General features: G+C 37.2%; 2 protein-coding genes across 4 annotated transcripts in view; one reads left to right on the top strand and one right to left on the bottom strand.

Moving 5' to 3' along the window:
- The window catches only part of LOC112516567 (putative callose synthase 8), a 19,290-nt gene extending 15,090 nt beyond the window's left edge, over positions 1-4,200 (top strand). The window contains exons 35-41 of the mRNA XM_025123680.1: positions 226-338; positions 499-582; positions 1,240-1,352; positions 1,428-1,657; positions 2,302-3,150; positions 3,242-3,427; positions 3,527-4,200. Coding sequence (XP_024979448.1) covers positions 226-338; positions 499-582; positions 1,240-1,352; positions 1,428-1,657; positions 2,302-3,150; positions 3,242-3,427; positions 3,527-3,757 — 1,806 coding nt within the window. The 3' untranslated portion in view covers positions 3,758-4,200. The remainder of the gene's footprint in view (positions 1-225; positions 339-498; positions 583-1,239; positions 1,353-1,427; positions 1,658-2,301; positions 3,151-3,241; positions 3,428-3,526) is intronic.
- LOC112516568 (C2 domain-containing protein At1g53590-like) lies at positions 4,120-10,913 on the bottom strand. Of its 3 annotated transcripts, XM_025123682.1 has the most exons (12): positions 10,669-10,892; positions 10,498-10,595; positions 10,339-10,413; positions 9,329-9,472; positions 8,053-8,148; positions 7,838-7,969; positions 7,343-7,537; positions 7,219-7,267; positions 6,535-6,627; positions 6,265-6,448; positions 6,003-6,126; positions 4,120-5,438 (listed from the first exon to the last, which is right to left on the bottom strand). In XM_025123682.1, the coding sequence occupies exons 4-12, from the start codon at positions 9,431-9,433 to the stop codon at positions 4,296-4,298; spliced, it is 2,121 nt and encodes a 706-aa protein (XP_024979450.1). In that variant the 5' UTR covers positions 9,434-9,472; positions 10,339-10,413; positions 10,498-10,595; positions 10,669-10,892; the 3' UTR covers positions 4,120-4,295. The 3 variants fall into 3 exon arrangements, with proteins under 3 accessions (XP_024979450.1, XP_024979449.1, XP_024979451.1); XM_025123681.1 differs by having other exon boundaries at positions 10,498-10,913; XM_025123683.1 differs by lacking the exon at positions 10,498-10,595 and having other exon boundaries at positions 10,662-10,892.
- Between the last annotated feature and the right edge of the window lie 1,249 nt (positions 10,914-12,162).

Genomic DNA, 12,162 nt, shown 5'->3' with positions numbered 1-12,162 from the left:
CTACATATGATGCCAAAGATGTCTAAATGTCCTAATAGACTGCTACATATGATGCCAAAGATGTATAAACTACATATGATGCCAAAGATGTCTAATGTCCTAATAGACTGTGATATATGACGCCAAAGATGTCCAAATGTCCTAATAGATTGCTTTATAGGACCAAACAGTTATATATCATATATATAAACATGTGATAGTCAACTGATACGCAAAAGTATACAGGATAACTATCTAGAAGAAGCGATCAAAATGAGAAATCTCCTTCAAGAATTTCTGCCAAGATCGGGAAAACGTCCTAAAATCCTCGGTTTAAGAGAACACATATTCACCGGAAGGTTCGTTTGATAAAAATGTTATATATGATTCTTGAGTTTTCGTCACCGGGTTTGACTTTCTAAAGTCAAAGGTTGAATCTTTTGTTGACAAAGATGAATTTCTTATTGATCTTGAAAGCTACTCATGTTCTAAGCCTTGTATTGTCTTTCTTTCTTGCAGTGTTTCTTCTTTAGCATGGTTCATGTCTTACCAGGAGACTAGTTTCGTCACAATCGGTCAAAGGCTTCTAGCGAATCCTCTTAGGTACCGGTTTCTTGTTATAGGATGTCAAATATGCCTAAATGTCCAAATAGACTGCTTTATAGGACTTAATTTAATAACACCAAATAGTTGTGCACCCGATATAAAAGTGTTATAATAAGTTGATAGGATGCTTTTGGATGTACTAACAAGTTTTCTAACACACTTTTTAAATAAAACATTCTATTTGAAAAAGTGTCTTATAGAAATAAATGTCCGTTCATATGGCACTTCTCAAAAGTGTCATGTAAAAAAGCTAGAGAAAACTATACCTTTTTATCCTTTTGGTTTGTTAAAAATTGCAACTTGAGTCCCTGTGCTTTTATATTTACTGTTTTAGTCCCTATGGTTTGCGATTCATTGTTGTTTTCATCACTGAGCTAATCTGTACACTTTTTAGGGACTTAAACAACAATGATTTGTAAACCACATGGATGAAAACAACAATTAATTATAAACCACAGGGACGAAACTGTAATTTTAAAAACACAAGGACGAAAAAAGAAATTTTCAAAAAATCAAAGGTATGAAAAACGTAGTTTACTCAAACAGCTAATATGACACTTTATCGAAAGTGTCTTAAAAAACTTGTTATGATGACCAAATACGTCATACTTTCTGAAACTTTATTTTTAAAATGTCCTAAAAAACTTGTGACAGGATAAGGTTCCATTATGGACATCCAGATCTTTTTGACAGAGTGTTTCATCTAACAAGAGGTGGCATAAGCAAAGCTTCAAAGACAATCAACTTGAGTGAAGACATTTTTGCAGGTACAAAAATTACTTCTATTTAAAACCTGATAATTACTTTCTTTTAACTTATTTAACTATATATATATTTTATAGGATATAATACGACATTACGGCGTGGACATATTACGTACCACGAGTACATACAGGTCGGTAAAGGTCGTGATGTGAGCCTAAATCAGATCTCGAAATTTGAAGCGAAAGTAGCAAACGGAAACAGCGAACAAACTCTTAGCCGCGATATCTACCGGCTCGGACGTCGGTTCGACTTCTTCCGCATGCTTTCTTGTTACTTCACAACAGTCGGTTTCTACTTCAGCAGCTTGGTAATTTGTTCGGTTCTTTGGATAAATGACCTTAAATTTGTTTTCAGTTAGAAGCATGACCTTTTAAAGTAAATTAAGCTCAAGAACCTTTATCTGATCTACTCCCATAAAAACTTAGGGGCTGTTTGGTTGGTTGGTTTTTCATTAAGTCTTGTATGGATAAAGTTATCTGTTTCGATTAATCTGTATAGATCCGGAAGATTTTTGTTTAAGAGGATTTTTTAATAAACAGAAGGAGCGTGTTCTTTAATTGGGTGGGGTAGTTTGGAAAAAACTTGACTTTCTACGTAAAGCTCCCTCCTAAAAGCTTACCAAATAAGTCATTTTCTATATCATTAAGCTACTACAGAACATACATGTTTCTTAACAGCTTAACGAGCTTAATGGGATTGACAGCTTATTCAATCAGCTATACATGACTGTTTGGTAGTAGCTTAATGATATAGAAAGTGGCTTATTATGTAAGCTTCTAGAGAGAGTTTTATGTAGAAGCCAAGTTTTTCCAAACCTGCCCCTCATAATAAAAAAATGTGTTACTTCTAGCAACTCCCAAACAAAAAACCTATCAATCCATACAAACAAATTAATTGCCGTTTGTTTGTTACCATCTCTCTAAATGTTGAATCCTTTTGCGAATCCGGCAGATATCGGTGATTGGGATTTACGTGTTTCTATACGGGCAGCTCTATCTCGTGCTAAGCGGTTTAGAAAAAGCGTTACTTCTCGAGGCTAAAGTGCATAACATTCGGTCGTTGGAGACGGCACTAGCATCGCAATCGTTTATTCAACTTGGATTGTTGACGGGCTTACCGATGGTGATGGAAATTGCACTCGAGAAAGGATTACTTAGTGCCCTTAAAGATTTCGTTCTTATGCAGCTGCAATTAGCGGCTGTTTTCTTCACATTTTCGCTCGGCACAAAAACCCACTATTTTGGCCGAACCATACTTCACGGCGGTGCCAAGTACCGACCCACGGGAAGAAAAGTCGTGGTCTTCCACGCCAGTTTCACGGAGAACTATAGATTGTACTCACGGAGCCATTTCATGAAAGGGTTTGAGCTGCTACTACTTCTGATTGTTCATGATATCATCAGACGATCCTACCGAAACCACATGATGTACGTGATGATTACGTCTGCCATCTGGTTCTTATCGTTAACCTGGTTGTTTGCCCCATTTCTGTTTAATCCTTCCGGTTTCGATTGGGGGAAGATAGTCGATGATTGGAAAGACTGGAACAAATGGATTAAACAGCAGGGTGGGATCGGGATTCAACAAGATAAAAGCTGGCAGTCGTGGTGGTATGACGAACAAGACCACCTGCGGTATTCGGGATGGGGTTCTCGGATCATCGAGATTCTTCTTTCATTGCGATTCTTCATTTACCAATATGGTCTAGTATATCATCTCGATATAGCTGGCTCGAACAAAACCGTTGTCGTTTATGTCCTTTCATGGGTCGTAATCGTCGTCATTTTCCTGTTAGTCAAGGTAAAACTCCTCTTTTAACATTCATATATGAATGGTATTCATGGTTCTCAAAATACTTGCAGATTTCTAAGGATCGAACATCTTTACGCAGGTCGTAAATCTCGGCAGGCAGTATCTGAGTGATAACCATCAGCTTTCTTTCAGGCTATTCAAAGCTTCGCTTTTTCTATCAGTTATCGCAACCATAATCGCTCTTTCTTACATCTGTCAACTATCTGTGTCGGATTTGATCGTTTGTTGTCTTGCGTTTCTCCCCACCGGCTGGGGTCTGATACTGGTAAGCGAAAAGCTCTCTAGAATCTGTGAAAAGATGGCGGAAAAGCTTGTGCTTTTTGATTTCTTGAATCCAAAGTAACCATCTTTCTTCGATTTCTAGGTTGCTCAAGCGTTCAGGCCATTAATTCAAGGTACAGTTCTGTGGAAATTCACACGGGTTTTCGCCCAAGCTTATGATTTCGGGATGGGGATTATTCTTTTCACTCCGATAGCTTGTTTGGCATGGCTTCCGAGCATTTCGGCTTTTCAGACTCAAATTCTTTTCAACAGAGCTTTTAGTAGGAGACTGCAGATTCAACCAATTCTCAAAGCGAAAAAGAAACACATATAGCTTTCGAAATTCTGTGTACATTATATATATCACGTTACGTATAAGATCATAGAGTAGTGCACATAACAGCCATTTTTTTAGGTTTATCGACTTGCAAGTAATAAGGAAATCAGGGAAATCCTATGAAGCTCTTTACATATCAATGATAATACATAATCTTTGTGTAGCAAATGAACTCTTGAGATCATTGAAGAAGTCATTTAAAGAATCAATCTTGAAAAGATCAAAGAGAACCGAGTATTTGATGTTGCACACCATGTGTTTGATGAATTGCCTGAATGGAGTTGTAAGCCTGATCTATGTGCTTTTTACCCTTGTTTCAACCACAATCTATCTAATTCGAAAGTGAAAAGCTAAAAAAGATTCAAAGCAGGGATTTTTATCAACAAAATTCTTGCCATTTACATACATATAGTGTATATATCTATCCAAGCAAAACAAAGTATATCGATATACAACTCCACACACATTCACCCTCAACAAATGGTGAACTACTATTTGCAGGATATACAGGCTACACACACAACCATCATCTGCATTATTTAAGTGAAGGAGAAGATGTTACTTGGTCCCCGGTGAACTCTAAAGGTGTTTCATGGGTCATCGTTCCGGAATCGGGAGTTCCTTGGATCATCGTTCCAGGATCGGGCGTTCCTTGGATCATCGCCCCAGGGTCGGCCGTTCCTTGGATCACCGCTCCAGGGTCGGCCGTTCCTTGGATCATCGTTCCAGGGTCACACGTGTCTGTTGCGTTTACATCCACAGCATCCATTGTAATCTTATTTGGATCATCTTCTTCTTTAACTTCACCAGTTTGGCTGAAAGGACTAGTGGCAGTTTTACTTGCATCATTCTGATCAGGTTCATCCTCGGATTTCGACGAACTGTTAATTCGCCTAGTATCAGAAACATCTGGAATCACTAAACCTTTAGGTCTGAACTCGGGTGACGGAGAGGATCCTGCGCCGGAATAATCCGACTGCACCGGTGAATCTACGTTCTTTTCTTTATCAGACCCTTTTCGAGAAAGTGCATGTATCATCCCACGAGCAGAATTCCCGGTATGCTTCAGAATACCTTTGACTTTATCTTTGACTTTCCTCTTTTCCGGGCTTTCTTGATCACTTCCCTCCGGGCTCTCTTCGAGTCCGACTCCAGAATCCTGATCAGGGTCCGTTGGCATTACCAACTTCACCCCAATCCCCTTTGCATTAACTGCCCTAACATTTTGACGTGGAGAATCGCAATCTTCATTTACGGTTCTTGATTTATCATCTTCTGCTGCTTTCGGGCTTCTATGAAACAGTGAACCAATCTTACGGAACCCCCTCTTAACCGGGTTTCTTGATTTCGTTTTGTTCCCCTCCAGGCTTTCATCAGTGCTGCTGGAGTCGTTCGGATATGATTCAGACCTGATGCTACTATTCAGTGATTCGCCATCTTTACGGACCCGATTCTTCCCCTTTCTTTGCTCCCATACTTGTGCTACTTCATCTCCTGGCCGCTGAACCCATATCGCGGTCTCTCTTTGCCCTTCAACGTCGATCGGTTCATAATCATCCGCCATCACTTGTTTAGATTTTTCAGGCAATTTACCGGTCCCTTCTCCTTTCTCGACTGCAAAAGAATTTTTCTCGTCTTCGCTCTTCAATGCATCCTCATCACATGGTTGTTCAATTACCTGTAAGGAACCTACCATTTCAGTGAACGTAGTAAAACAATACCGAACAAATAAAACAAAAATATTAGTGTTTTCTAGTATCCGAACCAGTACTGAGAGAGTGTTTGGTAGGCAGACGGGTTTGGAGGTTTTAGGGTATTAATTAGTTATGGGTAGTTTAGTAATTTACCAATATCATCCCATCTCCCTAATCTTTTTCCACCTACTTTGATGGGACAAAAAAGTACTCAGTCCTGTCCTCTGTGAGTCTAATGTCGCACCAAATGTTGGACAACATATCTTTGTTCTGTCTTGTCCTAAGGCACGGAACCGGGAACTGCTCACAGCATTACACAGGAATGGATGTGTTATTTATCATGAATGTTGTAACATGTTCAATCGTGAATGTTGTAACATACTCATCATAAATGTGTTATTCATGATGAATATTCATCCAGAAGAGGGACATGTGGGGCAGTCGGGACGGTTCCTGTGTTCCTAATCAATTTTGGGTTCCTAACGGAACTTCCATCATCTTGTCCCGCGTACCAAACTCACCCCTGAAGAATGAGAAACCAAACATACCTTTCCTTCGAGTTCAATAACTCTTACGGCAAGATGCAATCTTCCCATTTTAATGTTCCGAAGAGGCAACCATATGTCATGTCTCTCACCATCTCTAAAATCATTAATCTTTATACAACAATTGCTGCATAAAAGGGTGCATTCTATTAATACATGAACTCACAAATAACCCCACACCAGGGTGGGATATATTGGGCTTGTTTGGTTTGTTTTCCTGTATCAATTATGAGTTAACGATCACGATATAGGAAATAGAACGAACCCTAGGGTGTCATCAATGAAGTGATCTTTGTCACGAACTTCAATGTCGAGAATATTAGGTGAATCCCATGAAGTAATAGGAATCTTGAACTCCTCGAGCCATTTTGGAGTGAGCGTCTTCCTTTTAATCTTGGTCCTGAACCTGTACGCACCAATCTGACCTTTTACGTAAGGATCCGCCAACCCTAAAAAGAGATCAAGTTAGCCGTCATGTTAACGAAACCGTTTCGCAAATGCACCAAAGAATCCCGAACTTTTCAAGTGAACTTACCGTTCATATCTGACGGTTTCATATCCGTTCCTTCCACAACTTCCACTAAGGTGTAAGCAACGGGATCCTTCGCATCAACGGAGAACCATGTTTCTAAAATATAACACGAGAAATTAGGTTCAAAGTTCAAACCCTGCTATAAAATGCGACAATGGACCAATTTCACATCAATTTCTTTTATTTTTGGCAACCATGGGTGTCCAAATCAGCTTGCACACACCTCGACTAATCCTATGGACCCTAAAATTAAGGGTCAAGAACACCCCAATGGCCCGAGGAGACTCGAATAGGCGACCAGTAAGGCCTAGCCTTTATTCGCCAGTTGAGTTGACCCTTATTTCTCAGTAATCAATGACTCAAAAAGATTAAGGGGTTGTTTGGTTGGTTTTCCATTAAATCCCGTATATATAAAGTTGTCCGTATGGATTAACCTGTCTATATAAATTGGGAAGGTTTTTGTTTAGGAGGGTTTTTTCATAGATGGAAGGAACGAGTTTTCTGAATTGGGAGGGGCATGGTAGGAAAAAGTTTGGCTTTTTGCATGAAGCACCCCCCTAGAAGTTTACTGAATAAGCCGCTTTCTATATCATTAAGCCACATAGCTGACTGAATAAGCTGAGTCCCATTAAGCTGCTAACAAACAGACCCTTAAGTGAGAAACAAGAGGACCTAAACTCACTATACCTGCTTCTGGTGAAATAAATTTTTCAACATCCACCACCAACATATTAGGCTGAAAGAAAAACATGTAAATCAGTAATCAGAAACTATTTCGTCAAGGAATAGAAAGAAAACGGAAGATTGTTACCTCAACCAGCGTCTCCTCAAATGCAACAGTCAGAAGCTTATCCAGCCATCCAGCAATCCCGGGAACTTCAGTAACATCAAGACCATGAGCAAACATTGGTTTGACTGTCATCTGAAAGTAAGGTGGTTCCACAAAACACAACCTCACACGTCCAAGAAACGGCCATTTTGGCAGGAACTTCACCCCTACCAATACCTAAAAGAATTTCAAATAACACCACTACATAAAAAAGATCATAAATTTTGATTATGAAGACAAAAAATTGGTGAAAATATCATTGAAAATGGAAACAGTCGGGGTTCTTCATGGAAACAACCGCTCTACTCTTTGAGGTAGACGTCAGGTTTGTGTACATCCCACCTCAAGATCCACCCCGCGTGAGATATATGTATATATATATATACATACATATATATATATATATGTACTGGGTTTGTTTATTTGGTTTGGTTTATGGTTAAAGATGGAAACTTTGAGATCATCGTTACAACGGACCTTTCCTTCAACATGCATTCCTGTCAAATGCATTTTTGCCAACATTCCAAAACCCAATCTTTTCGTCAGTTTCACAGCTAATATTGCACTCATGTCATCAGCTGTTCGAAAATTTAGTCCCAGCTCCAAAACCTTTACGGGAAGAATCAAAAGTGAATAAGAAATCACCAAAAAGGAGAACTGTTTACTATATGATAAAAATCATGTTAATTTACCAAATGGTCGTCACCAGTAGATTGTCGACAAACCCTCATTTCGGTAATCATAGGTGGAGATCTTCCCATATACAGTTTTTGAACCATAGCTTCTTTCTGCATATTTCATTACACATAAAGATTAACAAATAGCCACTTCTCAATCAAACACCATAAAAATAAAAAATAAAAACATTTCAAGCCCTTGCTTCATATATATATATATATATATATATATATATATATATATATATAAAGATTTATACCAAGTATGATCCACCATTCAACTTTGTTGAACTTCAAAGTTGGTGCATAATAGGATGCTATGAAAAAAAGCTATAAAGAGCACAGATTCGATTATACAAGCTTAAAACCATGTTTGGCAAACCACAATCTAGCTTATTTTTCAAATTTATTGAAAAATCCCCCATTTGGCTAGTTGTAAGCTAGTTTTTTGAAACGCTACTCGTATTCAATAACATTGTGTTCTCGAAACCTTTTTTTACGAAGGAAAGAAAGGGAAGGGAAGGGGAGGAAAAGTAAAAAAAAAAAAAAAACTTGTGTTCTTGGAACTTTTTGGGAGAGAAAGAAAAGGGAAGGAAAATAATGATGAGTTTCCTCCCAAAACTTCCCTCCCAAATGTGGGAGGAAAGAAAAGAAATTAAAACCCTTAAAAAAATTATTAAAACAACAAAATTACCCGATCTTTCAGTCTAATGGATATATTTTTAAAGGGTATATTAGTAAAAATGACATCTTTCCTTTCTTTTCTCTTCTGTTCAAGAACACAAAAAATATTTTCCTTCCCTTTCTTTTCCCTCCCTTCCTTTTCCTTCCATTTCTCTTCTTTTCTTTTCTTTTCTTTTCTTTTCTTTTCTCCCTGAATTTGAGAACACATCATAAACTCTAGAAGCTTTTTTCCAATTATGCCCCTTATATTTTTCTAACAAATTTTTTTAACATGTCTTTTTAGGTCATATTACATTGTCATCTAACTTATCAGCTAGTTTTTGATAAACATTAGCTTCGTTTTACTTTTTACCAAACATGACTAGTTTTCCGATGAATGGTTAGTTTTTCAGCCAACAACTAGTTTTTCAGCTACTTTGTCAAACATAGCCTAAAAGGGATAGAACTAGGGGAAGACTAAATGCACACCTATATTATGCTAAATGCACCCCTACTTGTTGATGTCATTTGCACACATCAATATCAAGGAATCTTTTTTACATTTCATGATTTTGATGTAAATAGATGTGCATTTGGCAACATGCTACAACTAAGATCGGGTTCATACCACTGTCCACGGTTTGTACTTTTCCAAGAACCAAGGTATGATTGGGAGGAGGACTTTCTGTGAGACAATATTTTCCATACATATAGGCCAGATTTTTTCAACCATATGATTCAACCACCGAACTGATTCAGAATCAGAGAGTACCTACACAAAATGAAAAGGGGTTAATCAATATGAGCTTTCATGGCTCTAAATCCAATCATCTCAACTTGATGACAAAGATAAGCAAACGAATGATGCATAATCAAAAGAATTGAAAATGAAAGTCAAAAAAGGGAAAGAATATTATAGAAACCAACAGCAAATCACCAAATTAATCTGTCAGAATATGTGGAACCCACGTATCACTCTCCAAAAGAGGGAGGTTTCAACATATATACAGGTAAAATGGTCCAAGTTTTATCCCATATGGGACTCTAACATGCCCCCTCCAACGAGGCTAGATGGGCACAAATTCTCTCTGTGTCAAGAGGGGGTGCTAGACGGGTGAGGGGGCTTAACAAGTAAGGGTTTGTTTGTTAACAGCTTAATGAGCTTTAATAGGGCTCATAGCTAGTTATACATGAATGTTTGGTAGTGGCTTAATATATAGAAAATGACTTATTTAATAAGCTTCAAAGGGACTATTATGTAGAAAGCCAAGTTTTTTTCAAACTACATCTCCCAATGAAAAAACAAGCGGCTGAATGATATAGAAAATGACTTGTTCGGTAAACTTCAAAGGGGATCGTTATGCAAAAAGCCAGGTTCGAAAAAACTTGCACCTCCCAATTCCCAAACAAAAACCTTCCCAAATATATCCAAACAGATAAATCCACAGACAATTCATACGGACTTAATGGAAAATCACCCAAACAGTCCCTAAGATGGGACTCTTAACATTAAACACTGTCAAGATCATCAATTTCAATTTAATCTTAGTTCTGAGCATTTACTTCAATCATTAAATCTTTTCTTTAGAAGGAACAAAATAGAAGTGATGCAAAAGTAGTTAAGTTCAAGAGATTCACCCTCTTTTGACTGGCCTGCCTTCTCTCTTCAAACCGCACCTTTCTTCTGAATCTCGTTGAGAAATTCTCATGAACCTTTAACGCAAACAAAAAGCGAATTGAAAAACCCCATGATTTTAACCCCAAATCGACATCAAATTCAATGTAGATCTTTCTTACCAGATAGAGATAGATCAAAGAAACGAAGTAAACTATCGGGTCATTCGAGTTGCAATAATTGAATGAAGTGAGTAACCATATCACCAAGAACACAATGCCTACATGATGAATGATCGAAACCTCTGTGATATCCATCTCGAAAACGATGAGATTCTGATTCTAACCTTTGACCTTTCTTCTTCTTCTGAAACGCAGCTACCTACAGGATCTTGTCTTCGAATCCAACCATTTAAATCGAGAAATTTGAGCAAATCCACTTCATCGAAATCTGTTTAAGCTTTTTGAAGAACCGAGAAAAACCCTAGGTTGTGAAATTTGTGAAATGGGTTTTCGTGGAAGGAATTCAAACTACCGATTTGATTTTGAATTTGGATTTGATTAACGAGTTTGGTTGACTTGAGTTGAAGGTTAGTAGATTTTAGTGCTGCTCCCTTTCGGCGTATTAAACGGGTCTGATACGTGTTCTACATCACATGCAAACGTGGTGCCACCACACCGGATCATGATTTCCTCTCCGTCTCGCAATGTCGGCTGTGACACGTGTCGTGATTATTCATGTTTTCTTAAAAACAGCAAATAATTATTTATGACCGAGGAAACTTGTAATAATAAGAGTTGTTTGTTTACCTCCTTCTAATAATTCTATTAAAGGATAGTATTTGAATTATTAAGAGATAAATTTTATTCATTAAAAAAAACTTATCTTTTAATTATTTTAAAACAATCTGAATGATATTAAATCGTGGATCTTTCTTAACTATTCAGCATCCTATTTTATTTTAAATAATTATCAAAAAATTATATTTTATTTTATATTATAATATAAAAGTCTCTTAATCACTCTGACAACTTAATCATTCTGCATTAAATCATTTAACAACTGTCAAACAGTCATTTAATACATTTTGATATATCATATTAATGTTATCTTTCATCATGATTGATTGAAAGATAAAGATCTTGTTTTTACCCTTCTTATCGTAACTTATATTATCACAAAAACTCAAACACTTATTTATTAACATTTAAACAAAAGTAACTATTGTTATAGAATTTTTGTAGAGATTTTAACTTTTGTTTTTATATTTGTGGGATGTTATAATTTAAAGGGAGAATTACAGTTTTGGTCCTTGAAATTTGTTGATTTCTTTGAAAGTGGGATATGTACTTCAACAAGTCAAGTTGTAGTCCCTGAGGTTTGGATTTTGTTTTGAAAGAAGGACCTGGTCACTGACTCCATTTATTTCCATTGTTAGTGGCAGGGGTATTTTCGTCTGAAATTGTTTTCTCTCTCTTTTTAACCAAAATCTTCTAACACATCTCCCTTTTATTAACAAATGTGAATGTTTTCTTCTTGGTCCGAAAATGGTGTTATGCTGCTGTGGTGTTCAAGCCACTTTAAGAACATCATAGACAAATGCAAACCATGGACGTAGGTTATACGCTTGTTCAAGAATGGTAATCTCTCTGTTTCTCCATCTTCTTCCATCTCCTTCCAAATCTATTTATCCTAATATAACCTAATACCTCTCCCTATTTTTTCCTTTACAGGGTGAAAAGTGTTCTTTTCTTAGGTGGTTCGATCCACCAATTTGTTCTTGGGCCATAAATGTTATCCCTGGGTTACTGAGGTCAAAGAACAGACTTGAAGAATGTATCAAAGCT

Source organism: Cynara cardunculus (genome assembly GCF_001531365.2).
Source record: "Cynara cardunculus var. scolymus isolate 2C chromosome LG 8, CcrdV1, whole genome shotgun sequence".
In the NCBI taxonomy this organism is placed as follows: domain Eukaryota; kingdom Viridiplantae; phylum Streptophyta; class Magnoliopsida; order Asterales; family Asteraceae; genus Cynara; species Cynara cardunculus.
Note: the sequence above shows the minus strand (reverse complement) of the source record. Positions and strands in the feature narration are given on the sequence as shown.